Here is a 16,017-nt window from a genome sequence, read left to right on the forward strand (position 1 = left end):
GCCAGCAGGGCCCCCCTAGTACATTGGTAGCCAGCAGGGCCCTCCTAGTACATTGGTAGCCAGCAGTGCCCCCCTAGTACATTGGTAGTCAGCAGTGCCCCCCCTAGTACATTGGTAGCCAGCAGTTCCTCCCCTAGTACATTGGTAGCCAGCAGTGCCCCCCCTAGTACATTGGTAGCCAGCAGGGTCCCTCTAGTACATTGGTAGCCAGCAGGGTCCCCCTAGTACATTGGTAGCCAGCAGGGTCCCCCTAGTACATTGGTAGCCAGCAGTGCCTCCCCAAGAACATTGGTAGCCAGCAGTGCCCCCCTAGTACATTGGTAGCCAGCAGGGTCCCCCTAGTACATTGGTAGCCAGCAGTGCCCCCCTAGTACATTGGTAGCCAGCAGGGTCCCCCTAGTACATTGGTAGCCAGCAGGGTCCCCCTAGTACATTGGTAGCCAGCAGTGCCTCCCCTAGTACATTGGTAGCCAGCAGTGCCCCCCCTAGTACATTGGTAGCCAGCAGTGCCCCCCTAGTACATTGGTAGCCAGCAGGGTCCCCCTAGTACATTGGTAGCCAGCAGGGTCCCCCTAGTACATTGGTAGCCAGCAGTGCCTCCCCTAGTACATTGGTAGCCAGCAGTGCCCCCCCTAGTACATTGGTAGCCAGCAGTGTCCCCCTAGTACATTGGTAGCCAGTAGGGCCCCCCTAGTACTTTGGTAGCCAGCAGGGTCCCCCTAGTACATTGGTAGCCAGCAGGGTCCCCCTAGTACATTGGTAGCCAGCAGTGCCCCACCCCCCAGTACACTGGTAGCCAGCAGGGCCTCCCGCATCTTGTTTGGCTCCTCCGGTGTCTTCAGCGTCTTCAGCGGCGGCTTCAGACTCCTCCGGCGACGTCCTTCCTGCACAACACCGAGGCACTTCTGAGTGCCGAAAGAAGACAGGCTCTTTTATAAGGTTGCGCCCCGTGCGTACCAATGACAGGGCCCGGAATTGATTAAAGGGGGCCTGAGCTACTAAGAAAACTTTAGCACAGCCGGGCCCCCTTTTAAAGTTAAAATCGTCCGGGCCCGGGACGACTCTACCCCCTGTGCACCCTGATGGCGGCCCTGTGCGCGTTACACAACATAAAGGTGCAGGGAGCTGTATGTGACGCAAAAATTCTGTCAAGGCAGCTCAATGGGTATCAGGGGTGGAAGAGTGAGAGCAGTGTAAGTAGGGAATCCCAGTGCTGAGAGTTCTGTATGAGGCTGGAGGGGCTAGCAGGGTAACTACTTGGTTGTCCGGGGTGTTAGGTGGTCGGTCAGCAATACAAGCATTTCAGATTTTAGAGAAACAAGAGCAGTGCTGGAGTAAAGCTGCTGCCATGTCCTCAGTGCCAGATGGAGAAGCAGCAGAACAGTGAGACCTTTGGAGAGACACGGGAGGGAGTTTGTGTTGGGATTTGTACATGAGAGTAAAAGCTCTGAAAGTTGCTGTAAAAAGTTAAAAACTAACAGTTGGAGAATATAAAGGACAATGTGCCCCTAGGGTTGCCACCTGGCTGGTATTTTATTGCCCTGGCCAGTAAATATGTTGCTTGAGGCCAATGTTATTAATAAAGAAAGAAATAATAAAAGAAAAACATAAAAATTATAGGCAGATCAGTATTTTTCCCCAGAATCAACAGCAACCCTATGCGCCCCTAAACATTTTAAAGGGCTGTTTCACCTTCAGGTTGATTTGTCGTATGTTATAGACTGGCCTATTCTTAGCAACTCTTCAGTTGGTCTTCATTTTTTACATGTTACTTTAAAATCATTCCCTAGTTACTAGGTTAAATTGGACCCTAGCAACAAGATCCTGAAATTCCACACTGGAGAGCAGTTAAACAAAAAGTTAAATAATTAAAAATTTGCAAATTGCCTCAAAATAGCATTCTCTAGATCATACTAAAAAGTTCATTTAAACTTCCCAAAGTTCCAGGGTTGAATTCCAGGCGCGCATGTGCAGTAAGCATTTGGTGACATTATTTGATCCATTTGGTGACATTATTTAGCTTCATGCACGTGACATCACTTCCGGAAGCGTGTGTGACAGACGTGACGTCACTTCGGGTCCCATACTAGCTGTCTAACTTTGCCTGTGGCCTTGTGCGATTAGATGGCCATGGAACAACTTGGTGCCTTCCAATAATCTTATAATATACAGTAGGGGGCACATAATCCTCTGAATAAACTAATGGGTTCCTAAAAGGGAGATTTAAGCCCCGGAGCCTCCACTCTCTAATAATCACTGGCCGACCGTAATCGCCTGTGCAATGTATGTACTGTTGGTATCTCTATCTGTGGGAAGTACAGGAGTTTTTAGGGTAAATGGCAATAACAGTGAGGAATATTAGTAAAGAAATCTGTTTCATAGCCCAGAATATACTGCTAACATTGCACTTGTAATAACATAGTCATTAACTTGATTAATAATAATAATCATAATAATGTGTAAGTCAGACATTAGGCCAATGGGCACAGCCAATCACCGCACAGGGAACCCAGCTCCTCTCTCATGTCATTTTGTCACTTTGCGCCTCTTTGTGGTTTCAACAAAGTATTTGGTGGGAAAAATAAAGTTTCCCTTTGCTTTGCTGTGGAACGGGCGCCCTCTAGTGGCAGCTGCTGAGCATTACAGGGTTCCTGCTGTAAACTTGTGCTCTGGGACCGTGACAGAACGGGGGAGGGAAGAGCCGTGACGGGTCCCGGTGCGCAGGTAACGGGGAGTCAGTGTGGAGTTGGGAAAGGGCCGGGGCGCTGCCAGTCCGGGTTGTGCTGCATTCGCTGCCTTATAACAAAGTTGGCACAGGGGGGATGAAGGGCGGGGCAGTGTGTGTCATGCACCTGGGAAAGCCCTGCCGGTACCGGGCACTAATGGGTCACATGACTCGGGACATGGGGTGCTAGCGGGGTTACCGGTAGGTATGGGGCAGGTACCTATGGTATGTGGGGGCTCTGTGTATGGGAATGGCAGGGATGTAGGGGTGCATGTGTCCTGATCCCTACAGCCCTTCATTATATCCGGCCTGCAGCCCAGCAGCTGTTGTACTTCAACTCCCAGCATCCCCTGAGAGCCTTCAGTAGTCCCATCTCTAGCAATTGAGCAGGAGTTGTTTGCTAGTTAGTAAGTGCCTTTCCTGCAGTGAGGCGGGTATGTGTGTGTATAGGGGGTGGGAATGGCACAAGTACTGACAGTAACAGTTGTTGGTTGGATTGTACTGTGTGTATTGTAAGGTGGGGGCTTTAGGCCTGTGTCTCCCCCAGGCCCATGTTTGTTGCCATTTATTGGAATCCCCCCGGGGGTGCAGTTTGCTTGTACAGACCTGTTGCTCTGGAATCTTTCTGTTATTTACTTACTGCCCATAATAATTACCCATGTATTGCCCATAAGATGCAGAATTTATGGATATGATGAATATATTTTGGCTGTACACATTACAGTATGTTACGGAGCCATATAAAGGCTATGGGAGCTCAGTACAGTAATTCCCCCTTTATACCCCCTTTTATCCCCATTCAGGTCCTACTCCATCAGCTTGCTAATATTCAGAGAGTATGGAGTTTACCCCCCAGTGAGAATACTGGAAAAGAAGTTAAATATTTGGCATGGAGATCAGATGGCAAAAGTAATGTGAACTGAATATGCTCTACTTTATTCTAGAAGTGGTCTTGTAGCTGTGTAGGCCTACAGTGTGTGGGTATAGACTGTACTGACTGCTCACATGGTTTATAAAATATAGGGCTTGCACTAAACTGGGCAAAAATGCAAAGGGGGATGAAAGTGTAAAGTTTAGGTGGGCCCCTAAAATGATTTTACTGAGGGATTCTGTAACCCAGTACGCCACTGCATGCAGCTATGCTTAGTCATGTTCCTTTGCTGTTACATCACCTGTATCCACATAGTTATATCCACATGGCCACCATAATGACCACATCTTGTCAATGACAAATGTCATTGTTCCCTTTGGCTAATAACTCTAAAATACTATATTGGGAGACAGAAATAGTCACCTTGTGCCATAGGCAGTTGGTAAGTATAGGGCTCCCAATTTTGTTGGAGCCAGTGGCACCATTTGCACCTGTAGCATGGATAAGGGGTGTGCACGTGTGCTCCTCATACATTGGTACAATTTTACACTGCTTGCATGCCATTCACTATAAGATGCAAATCTTTGTGCCTGTAGAACTGATTGGCACCTGTATTTGGACCTTTGCTCTTTGTCTTTGTTTAAAGGTGAAGGATGCCTAGAAATCATGTGGGGGTTCTAAGTTCTTAGGAACCCACTGGTGGGACACTTGTTGGTTACCTAAAATCTCTGGCACGGGGTATGCCGAGCGCCACACATCTATCTTTTTATTGCCTCCCTGGTATCTGCCCTTGATAAGAGCCTGTGCAGTTAAAAATATTTTTTCATTTCTGTAATGTGAAAATGTGTTCCTAGAATCTGCACACTCCGGTGATTTAAGGTCCTTTAGAAAATGAGCCCTACTAACTTCCAAGTGTTCTAAGTCAGCAGAGCACTTGTTTAACACAGTTTTCCTTTTCTTGGCAGTACTGGCATTTGGTCTTGCTGATAGAAAGAAAGTTGTTTTGTGTGATGTAGAGAAACCTGAAAGTCTCCATTCCCTCTCACTGGAAACAGCGATACCATGTATGCAGTGGATGGAAGTAAAGCTGGAAAACAGGCAAGTCCTTAAATTGGGCACTGTATGAAAAACATGCTGCGTAGTTAACCAATCCGAAATAGGAAAAATGTACTTTTAGGATTTATTGACAGAAGTATCCAATAAATTGTGTATCTGATCTTTAGTTAAAATGTGAGGGTATAACGTCACTTTAAAGTTCCATTACCTAATTAAAATCCTTCAACTTTGTGCCTTTATATAGTGACTACATCCTTATAATACACAAGAGCCATGAATATCCTGTAGATTATACCATTATAAACAGTGTTTAGTGATAATATCAGTTATAATGGGTGCTTAGTGATGTCATTTTTGTCACCTGACTCACTGAAACTTATGTATTATAATAAATAATGTGTCCCCTGTTGTAACATATGAGGATATTAGACATCACTCTGCCTTTGGCCTTCTGCTTTTATATGGTAATGAAACTCATCAGTGACTTATAATATCTTTATATTTTATAGTCATTTATTATTACTAACATTCGCACCCTTCTGCTCCTTCAGACTTAATGCTTTGGTTCTTGGAGGAGACTCAGGACAAATTGAAATATATGCCTATGGGATGTACAAAATTGCAACAATTCCAGAGGTAATACAGGTATGGGATCCGTTATCCAGAAACCCATTATCCAGAAAGCTCCGAATTACAGAAAGCCTGTCTCCCATAGACTCCATTTTAATCAAATAATTCAGATTTTTAAAATTGTTTTCCTTTTTCTCTGTAATAATAAAACAGTACCTTGTAATTGATCCTGATTAAGATATAATTAATCTTTATTGGGTGCAAACCGGTCCTATTGGGTTTAATTATTGTTTTACAAATTTTTTAGTAGACTTATGTTATGGAGATCCAAATTATGGAAAGACCCCTTATCCGGAATACCCTTGGTCCCGAGCATTCTGGATAACGGGTCCTATACCTGTATATAGAAATTACTTAAAAGCACTGATCATATTACAGAGCGGTATGAAACTGGTGTTTAGGTTAGTAAGCAGTTTGTCACACCCATAACAGAGATCTATCGCGGGCGACTGAACCGCTCCGTGGGTTCTTACCCCAAATCTTGGCCGTATATAGATTCGCCATCTCATGTTAATGCATGTACTTAGTGGGCTGCTGTTAACTTTGCATGACTAATTTTTAGCCAACATACTAATCAAGCCCCATTTGGTTATAAAGAATTTCAGAGACAACTATGGGGCACGGACATTCTCTGTCAGGTCTCCTGCCCTTCTAGCCCTATACATTACATAATTACTAGCCTAATTCACATGTTACTTTAGTTGCACGTTAAGCAGAATCCTACATTCGTATTCACTGAGGTATAACTAGAATTATGTTACATAATACAAAATATCTGCTTTTTCTACAGGTTTATGGGTCCTGCCTGGGACTTTGCCTGCCTAGTGATCTCAAGTCTCTCTCTGTGTCACTGAGCTGACAACAAATAGTATGCCTGAAATGACGTATTTTCAGGTCAGTGTCTAAGTGGTTATTTGCAAACAAATAGTTTTGTTTTTGAGACCCTGATTTTTATGTCCAGCCTTGTTGTTTGTTTCTATAGCTGGACACCAGCTAAAGTTGTCCAAACTTTTGCATGGAGGAAACTTTTGGTACATATAGTAAATGATGTTCTTATTATTTACAATATATATTTAAAAACATTTTGCAATTGGTAATTTTTAATGGATTTTCAATTATTTTGCTTTTTGTTCCGCAGCTCTCTATTTTTGAATTTTAGCAGCTATCTGGTTGCTATGGCCTTATTACCCTTAGCAACCAGGCAGTGCTTTGAATGAGAAACTGGAATATGAATAGGAGAGGGACTAAACAGAAAGATAAGAATGCAAAGTAGCAATTACTGCGACCCCCACTTGAAAGATGGTGTAGAAGAGGAAGGAAAAAAGAAAAAGACTAATTGCATATTTGCTAAGAATAGGCCATTCTATAATATACCAAAAGTTACCTTAAAGGTAAACCACCTCTTTAAAGCTAATTTGTATTTGTAAATGGGAATGTATTGCTGGGTTTGCTGGCCACTTGCCCAAGTGAAGGGAAAAATAATTGTGTTAATAAAATGTCTTTTTCTAGCCATGCTCCGAATGTCAGAGGGCCACGTACTTCCCGAACTAAACAAGGTAATATGGTCTTTTAACTGAACATTACAAACTAGCTTTGCCCCTGATTCATTTGGAAACTGTGGGCAGGGAGTGGCATGTTGGTTTAGAAGATGTCACAGGTCCAGACTGGGATTTTGGCCCTGCCAGTTACAGTACACAGAGATCCAAAGAGCCCCCATAGGCCCAATAAATAGTGAATGTCTATAGCATCTTATAGTAGTCCCTTTGGCATTTGCCAGAACCATCAAATTTACAGTCTGGGTTTCAGAAGTAAACATTAAAGGGAGGAACTGGGTAAAATAGCGCTTTGGGGAGAGCAATGAAACGCTTTCACTGTTAGGTTCAAAGGGGCGGGGTTGGTTTGAATGATCAGAGGCCATGGATCTTATAGGAAGATGGGGTGGAATAAAATGTTGCACCGCTAGCAAGAAGGATAAGAGAACAATCAATAAGCGCCACAGCAAAAGGAATGGCTGATCAGAGTTCTAGGACTGGGAACACAAAAGTGCTGACTGAGTGAGGTTTGGCTGTAGTAAAGTAGTAGTAAAGAGTGTGGATTACCCTGTAAGGATTAAAAGGGGCTTCAGGCCTGTCCCTGCCCTAATGCATACCATAGGAAAAGTTTATTTTTCTCCTCTCTTCTAAGCCTTCATTGAAGATCATAGTAGACATAATATTTAACATGGGAAAAGTAAGAGTGGTGTTTAAATGTAGCGCCCCACTGACCTGTAAAATAATGCTTCATTTATAAGAGATTCTGAAGACCTAGTTAATCTTTTTCATCCCTGCAGAGAGCCCACTGCTGTTTCCCTACTACCCTGAAAAGTCTTTGCACTCTGTGAAAAGGCAAATGGAAGCTGTCATTGACCACTGTTTGACTAAACCAGCAGTAAGCATATGTACACTGTATTATTCTCCTGATTGGTGAGAATAATCCCTAGCGATGTATAGGCTGTAGCAACACACCTGTCATTTCATATAGAACCACTTGACTGACATGGCAGTTTGATGGGAAAAGGGTACAATTGCTTTATTATGATTGGCTAGGTTGGGAAGGATCATGGTGGTGCATAGACTGGATGTTTGGTTCATCTTGCATAGGTGGGTTATGGCAGGCATTGTTAGTGTGGTGCCTCTGGTGGATGCAGGTTAGCAAATGTTGCGTGTTGATTGGCTGCTATGGGTTCCTAGAATTGGTACATACTCCATGCTTTTTATTACATTACAAAATCTAATCACCTGATTACATTTCTGATTTCCACATAGAATTAAACAGATGAATGTTTTGTCCCAAACTGAGTGTTGAACTACGATGGCAGTAACATGTATCTTACATTGCAGCAAATCATAGGAATGTCTGTGCAACAAAAGCGGTGCCTTCCCTTGTACCAAGTGCCTGCAAGGTTGCTTCATTGGACTTTTGTATGCTTACAGCTGGAACGACAAGTCCGCATGCTGGAGAGCTCGTCCTCTAAAGTGTTCCTACTTGGGCAGCCAACTGATCTGTCACGGTGAGAGATGTACTGGGAGCCATAGCTACACACTGATCTGTTGGTACTATGTAATGTCACTGGCCATAGAGCTCTGTAACTTGCTAATGTGATGCACAGAGCAGTGGTAGTGTGACCATCTTCCTGCTGCATCAGGAAAACAAAGGAGCCATGCAGTTCTTTGTACAGAATCCACTGATGTGGAAAGTACTTTGTAATGCAGTGAACTCCATCTACAGGGGAACATTGAACATAAGGATCTATCCATATATCGTGTTACGTGGATATCTCTCCAGGCTGAAATACAGACCATGAATGCCAATTTGATGCGCAAGACTAATTACCTTTACTGTTTTCAGGTCCAGAAATGATGCACTTTTAGCTGTGAGTATTGGAAACTCTTTAAACAGCAGTGCTGCTGAAGACACAGAAACCAAGTGAGCATTTTTTTTAATAAACATACAAGAATGCTCTAATGGGGAGGCTTAAAGGTGAAGGAAAGGCAAATTTACTTGTGGGGTCTAATAAAAATGTTTAGTTCATTACAAGAGTTTAGTACATTGCCTTTATTGCTGAAATAATGCACATAGGGGTCATCTTTCTACTCTCTCCAACCTTTAGCTCCTACAGCTGTTTAGATGCACGTTTCTATGACGACGATATCCTGACTGTGGTGTTTAGGGACAACTCTGAAGTGGAAAGGAAGGATAGGGTATTGGCTCAGCTGCCACTCTCTTCCCTGTATAGTGATGAAGAAACAGAAGATGGCTTCCCCTGGGACACGAGCAAAAGGTGGGTGCAGTCCACTGAAAAGCGCTACGCTGCACAACACACACCTGAACACAGTACTAGTAGCTTTCACATTCATGTGCCATGCAGTTGTTATTTTTTTCTGTTGGGTTTATTTGTGTGCCATGCAATCCTTTACAGGGCGTTTGTGTGAGATTTATTGAGTAGCTGCTGCTTCACTGGGGATCTGCCTGACCAAATGTTGAACCAAAGAAAGTTAAAAAAGAACTCTGAAGGATGATACAAATTGCTGGGGTGATTAATCTGTTTTTTCTTGTATTTTTCCTGTATTTGTGGAGAGTCAGGGGCGGCTGCTGGAGAACATGAAGGCGCACTGTGTCTCTGTGGCATACGCAAAGTTGCATGTGTGGTGAGTATATTTCTAGTGTTAAAGGAATACTGTAATGGGATAACACGTTTTATTTTTTTCAAAACACTTGAGTAAATAGAGCTTCTCCAGCAGAATCCTGCATTGAAATCTGTTTTTCAAAAACACAGATTTTATTTTATATTTAATTTTGAAATTTCACATGGGGCTAGCCATATTCTTCATTTCCCAGGGTGCCACAGCCATGTGACCTGTGCTCTGATAAACTTCAGTCTCACTGTACTGCTGCGCTGCAAGTTGGAGTGATATCACCCCCCCAGCAGCCGTTCAGCAGAACAATGGGAAGGGAGCAAGATAGCAGCTCCCAGTGGGTATCAGAATAGCACTCAATAGTAAGAAATCCAAGTCCGGCTTGGGACTCCTCCAGTTACATGGGAGTAGAAGAAACAATAGGTTACCTGAAAGCAGTTCTAATGTGTAGCGCTGGCTCCTTCTGAAAGCTCAGACTCGGGCACAATGCACACCAATGTTACAGCTAAAAAAAATACATTTGTTGGTTCAAGAATAACATTTTAAATGGTAGAGTGAATTATTTGCAATGTAAACGGTGTAATTTAGAAATAAAAAGTACCCCATAAAAATCATGACAGTATCCCTTTAATATTGTTTTACTGCTACTTCCTGTTCTACAGAACCAGTGAGGGTGATTCAGCTGACGTTGGAAAGTGTATAAAGTTACAGGACAAGAAATGTCCCCCATGAACTCAATCACTAATTTCATTTTTATAGCCGGGGTTCTTGTGTTTTGTAATGCCTCATAGCAGTTTAAGGGCAAAGCTACATAGGAGGTTTAGATCAGATTTTGTTGGGTCGGCACATACGTGAAAGAAATCTGCAGGGTTGCAATAGACTAAATTTCTTACCTTTAAGACAATATTTGTGTTGGCATGTCACTGTATAGGAAAATAAATATGCATTCACCTTCCAATATTAGGCACTTATTATAGTAAAATAAACAATGGTGGGTTTTTTACCCTATTCACAAATCTAACTTGGTGGGAAAATTAGATTTTGTATAAAAGTTATTAATTTCTGTATCTATCTTCAGCTCAGTTCAAACCTGCGCCATGTGTGAGTCTTTGAGATGGATGCAGAAGATGATGGGGAAGAGGAAGAAGAAGAGATTCTGCATTCTCAGGATGTGACAGAGGAAGAGGAGGAATTAAACCAGTCTGCGGATGATGGACAGACAAATTCAGCGGAAGCAGTTGATGTGACAGAGGAAAGCTTGGACTCCTGGTACCGCCAGTCTCACAAAGAGGAAATGTGAGCCCTACTGAATGCCAAATGCTATGGAGAGGATTTGTATAGAATCCAGGGATGTGTAAATAATTAACCTTTTACCTTAGAGGTGCAGCGATTGCAGATATTGCAGTGCTTGTTCCTGAACACACAAATCTCTCGCACACTGAGCAGAACCTGAAGTGATACAAGCAGAGAATAATACAGACACAATAAATAACAAGCTACACAAAGAAACTGAAATTCTATTCTTACATGAAAGCACCAGAATGGCACTATCACTTAAATGTGAACATATTTGGGTCCCATCTCCTGGGGAACTTAGAGATCTAGGGACACTAGCCGACTAACATATCCAGAACTGCCCAAAATAAACTCCAATATTAGATTCTGTACCGAGTGTCACCAGGGGCACAGGAGAGGCATTCATTCCAGCAGTACCGGGCTCACAAACCCCCCGGCATGACCTGACACACTTCTCTATAAACTGCAAAACAGCCATAGTGTTCCTCTCTGTGAGCTGTTTTTGATGGCATTACCTGTTCATGTTCTGCATTGTTACCCACAGTCAGTTCATTTAGAATGATCTGGTTCCCCTTGCATGTTGAACCGATGTCTAGAATGCCCCTTTCTCCACATTGGCTCTGAGCTCTGATAACTCTTCCTTTGTCTAACCCTACAATCCTAACAGTATATTACAGCACTGTGCTATTCAACTTTTTACACATAGTAGGAGGAATATTAGGATACTGCATGTTTAAAGGACAGACTTTAAAACTTTACCAGTCTGGGGGCAGTATAAAAATCCCTCATATCGACACATCTTGTCCATAAGCCTCCAGTTGAACAGCCCAGACTTTGTTCTTCATGAATGATCAGTTAAGCAGCCATTGTCACCAGCTTCTGCTTAAACCATCACCTTCTCTAAAAAACACTGGGTAAATTGCATGTGGGCAGTAAACAATGGCAACCAATCAAATTCATGCTTTCATTGTCCTACAGCTGTCTGAAAATACCTTACTATTTATTGATTGCTATGGGTTGCTACAGGTGCAGATTTGCTCAGCTGTGTAGAGACACCTGGTTTCAGTGTGCTTCCATTTACAGAAATGTTCCTTATATTTTGCAGCCACCTGTAGATTTCATTCTATGTAGGTTAATTACATTCACCCTTTCTTGCTGTGCAGTGAAGCCCCTTAAATATGTGTATGTGTGAAACGTCAGAGTCATCTGATCACATGAAATGTAAGCTGGCTGGATGCCATACCATAGACTTCAATTGCTGGGAGGACAATTTTGTCTGGGGGAATATCCGTGAAAATGCGAACGGGCGACTGTCTCCTTCCAGTTTTCCCATGCTTGTACAGGGCAAGGTTATCATAATCCACCTAAAAGTAGAAATGTGTTTTCAAATACAACAATAAAATATAAACACCAGGTAAAGTCTACATAAAGCTACAGATTTGTAATCAGGAGACCTACAAATGGTATCCGAATAAGTGAGTGCCTGATAATGCAGCATAGTGAAGTCTGGGAAACACTGAAGGATACGGGATTCGAAAAAGTATGGAAACATCCACAATATGGGTAAATTGCTCTCATTTTCTGAAAGAAATAAGAATGTAACTGTGCCGAGTTTGATTTTACAAGGACTGATGTGTTTCAAAAGTTAAAATAAAGCCGTGTGGGATGGCACACACGGCGGCGCGATTTCGCGCAAATAGGCGAAAAAGCCTCGCGAGGCAACTTCGGCGATTTGCGCAAAATCGCGCCGCCGCATGTGCCATCCCACCGGCGACTTACATTTTCGCTGGTGGGATGGCAGGTGAAGGCAACTCGGGGAGATTAGTCGCCCGCGAACAGGGAGTTTTGTCGCGGGCGACTAATCTCCCCGTGTGTCAGAGCCCTAAGTAGTGAGCTAATCCGCTTACAGCAGAGGGTTTGGGCTGGCAGCATCAGGGAGGTGTCTGATAAAATTGTGGTATAATTAAATAAAAGCCATCTATCATAAAAATAAGAGGCCAAAGTCAGTAGGAATAAGCCCTTATATTTGCCCCAAACCTGCAGAGAGAGAGAGAGATGACTATGTCCAGCAAAGTATACCTGTATTATGCAATTTTCAAAACAAATGTACAAAAAAAAATAGTTTCCATTCCCTTTAAACTGAAGGTACAATGTACAATGGCAATATTGCTTTGATATGAGTTTCTTACAAGTGGCCACACCTCCAGATCATACATGGCTCCTCCCACTACTGGCTACAGCAAAGGAGAAAAGAAGCAAACTGCACAGTCTGTATCTGCCTGTATACAACATGGCACATGTTTTTAACTTGTTTATTAATGACCTGGAGGTGGGCATAGACAGTACTGTTTCTATTTTTGCTGATGACACTAAATTGTGCAAAACTATAAGTTCCATGCAGGATGCTGCCGCTTTGCAGAGCGATTTGACAAAATTAGATAACTTGGCAGCAAACTGGAAAATGAGGTTCAATGTTGATAAGTGCAAAGTTATGCACTTTGGTAGAAATAATATAAACGCAAACTATCTACTGAATGGTAGTGTGTTGGGGGTATCCTTAATGGAGAAGGATCTAGGGGGTTTTGTTGATAACAAGTTGTCTAATGCCAGGCAGTGTCATTCTGTGGCTACTAAAGCAAATAAAGTGCTGTCTTGTATAAAAAAGGGCATTGACTCAAGGGATGAGAACATAATTTTGCCCCTTTATAGGTCCCTGGTAAGGCCTCACCTTGAGTATGCAGTGCAGTTTTGGGCTCCAGTCCTTAAGAAGGATATTAATGAGCTGGAGAAAGTGCAGAGACGTGCAACTAAACTGGTTAAGGGGATGGAAGATTTAAACTATGAGGTGAGACTGTCGAGGTTGGGGTTGTTTTCTCTGGAAAAGAGGCGCTTGCGAGGGGACATGATTACTCTGTACAAGTACATTAGAGGGGATTATAGGCAGTTGGGGGATGTTCTTTTTTCCCATAAAAACAATCAACGCACCAGAGGTCGACCCTTTAGATTAGAGGAAAGGAGCTTCCATTTGAAGCAGCTTAGGGGTTTTTTTACGGTGAGGGCAGTGAGGTTATGGAATGCCCTTCCTAGTGATGTGGTAATGGCAGATTCTGTTAATGCCTTTAAGAGGGGCCTGGATGAGTTCTTGATCAATCAGAATATCCAAGGCTATTGTGATACTAATATCTACAGTTAGTACTAGTGGTTGTATATATAGTTTATGTATGTGAGTGTATAGATTGGTAGGTGTGGGTTAGGTGTGCTGGGTTTACTTGGATGGGTTGAACTTGATGGACTCTGGTCTTTTTTCAACCCTATGTAACTATGTAACTATGGCACAGGCAAAGTAACATTGTGGGGGCTTATGGACTCAAAGCAGACCATGACGTGAAGGGCGGAGCTTCACCGACCAGACTCTTAGAGGTGGCTATTCCCCTGGCCCCAGTTACATTACAGAGGAATTGCACATGTAATATAAATTACCTGGATTAGTCGTTTTACACATTTCCCTTAATCTTTTGAAGCTAAAAGCCAAAGGTTCCACTAGTCCACCGAATGGAGGGTCAGTCACTAAGAGAGCAGCTTTACCATCTTCTTCCTGAAGGAACTTCTGACAAACCATCTTCGCTGCCTGGAACATTAGGGTAGGAGTGCAGAGCGTTACTAGCAGTCACTCTGACTCTGCTCTGCTAGTAATGGCAGAACTAAAGTTATTTCCTGCTTCGTCCCAACAGGGACAGTAAAGCTTTAAATTTATTTACCACTGGAAACCAGCAAGTTGGGAATAAGTAACTTTTTCACTTGAATGTTTAATAAAATAAATATTCTTACCTCCCCACCAAAGAAATGATGGTTGAACATGTTATAATGGCAGAACTCCTCCTCCCAGTAAAACTGAGAATACCTACAAAATATGAGCACATTCAGAAGTATGACACTGTGGCACTGAAGGTAAAGCTGCACAGACACAATAAAGACCAGCAACGGGCACAACTGTACATCATCACCCAGAAATAACTTGAGCCGGTGTGAGCAGGGTGCACACTAACAGAATGCAGAGAAATAAAGGAGTAACAATTGTATTTATTTGCAGCGATTCCCCCAGAATTACAGCATCATTGTGGGAACTACAGTTGCGTGTTGGTACAACCCACTGTGGGAAGCTCTAGCGGTAGCAGTAACTCAAGGCCGGCGTTAATCCCAAACAAGCTGAACTGCTGCACTGGCATCTGCCACAAGGTGCAAGGAACATTTTGGGTGCAAGCGCCTTTATCAACATCATCAAATTGTACTGTACTTTGCTTCTATTTTAATGCTGAATGCTAAACGTCAGGTTAAATTGACTGTCCCAGAACTCCAAGCATTCCTATAGATATGAGTTTATCCTATTTATGCTATAACCAGTTCTGTACTATGGTTTCAGCATTCTAAGCCATAAACAAGAGACCGATATTGTACTAGGCCCCTGATGTTACAAAATAAAAGTTTTACATCAGTCATTTGGTGTTGTTAATGTTCCCATCCAGGGTAGAGAAGTCTTCAGACTGCTGCATGTGACATCCATCTTCATCTAATATCCGTGCTGTTGAGATGAAGTGTAGAAAGTGTAGAAAGGGCCGAGGGAGGGGGAAAATGGCAGTAAAGCTGAAAAAGATTAGAGAGAGTACAAAAGTTCGTCCCACCCCAGCTTGTTTTTTCCCCTGAAATAGGTAACATTGTTGTAGGGAGGGGGAACCCTGTATTGGAGAATGCTGTGTCCTGAGTGGCAGTCTTTGGCTGTCGGGCAAACACTGTACAACGTAGGTGCTCACCCTCTGGGCCTGTGAGCTGCACGTATCCCCTCTGCTTCTTCCCAGTCTGCAGCGGGTGCCAAGGTGCCATCTTGGAAAGACATATGGGTCTGCTTTGGGAGTCAACGTGTCACGGCTTTTTTTTCCCCATCGCCGGTTGCTTTGTGTGCAGCAAGGTAGGGCAGAGATGCGGGCACCAGTAGGGAGTCCAGGGGCCGAGGTTGCGCTACTGTTTCAGGGTAAATGCAGGGCGATGGTCCGGAGCTCAGGAGCCTGCATCTTACTCTGATCCCATCTGGGCAGGGTTGACAGGTTTATTTTTCCAAACCAGCCAAAGTTAGTTCTAAAATAGCCCAAAACCAGCCAAAAGCCTCTTTGAAAGTAGCCAAAAAATAGCCCAATATGCACAATGGAAAAAAATTGTAAAAAACATGCCTTTTTAAAGCATATAATCACTATCCATGCCCTGCGCCCCCT

At 43.2% G+C, this 16,017-nt stretch overlaps 1 protein-coding gene across 1 annotated transcript in view; it reads left to right on the forward strand.

Annotated features, from left to right (window-relative positions):
* Nucleotides 1-6,709: 6,709 nt before the first annotated feature.
* Nucleotides 6,710-16,017, forward strand: part of LOC100494013 (anaphase-promoting complex subunit 4) — a 37,365-nt gene continuing 28,057 nt past the window's right edge. Inside the window, exons 1-3 of the mRNA XM_031896635.1 lie at nucleotides 6,710-6,838; nucleotides 7,612-7,709; nucleotides 8,162-8,331. Of these exons, the coding sequence (XP_031752495.1) occupies nucleotides 6,778-6,838; nucleotides 7,612-7,709; nucleotides 8,162-8,331 (329 nt within the window). The 5' untranslated portion in view covers nucleotides 6,710-6,777. The remainder of the gene's footprint in view (nucleotides 6,839-7,611; nucleotides 7,710-8,161; nucleotides 8,332-16,017) is intronic.

The sequence above is a fragment of the Xenopus tropicalis genome, chromosome 2, assembly GCF_000004195.4.
Source record: "Xenopus tropicalis strain Nigerian chromosome 2, UCB_Xtro_10.0, whole genome shotgun sequence".
Taxonomy (NCBI): domain Eukaryota; kingdom Metazoa; phylum Chordata; class Amphibia; order Anura; family Pipidae; genus Xenopus; species Xenopus tropicalis.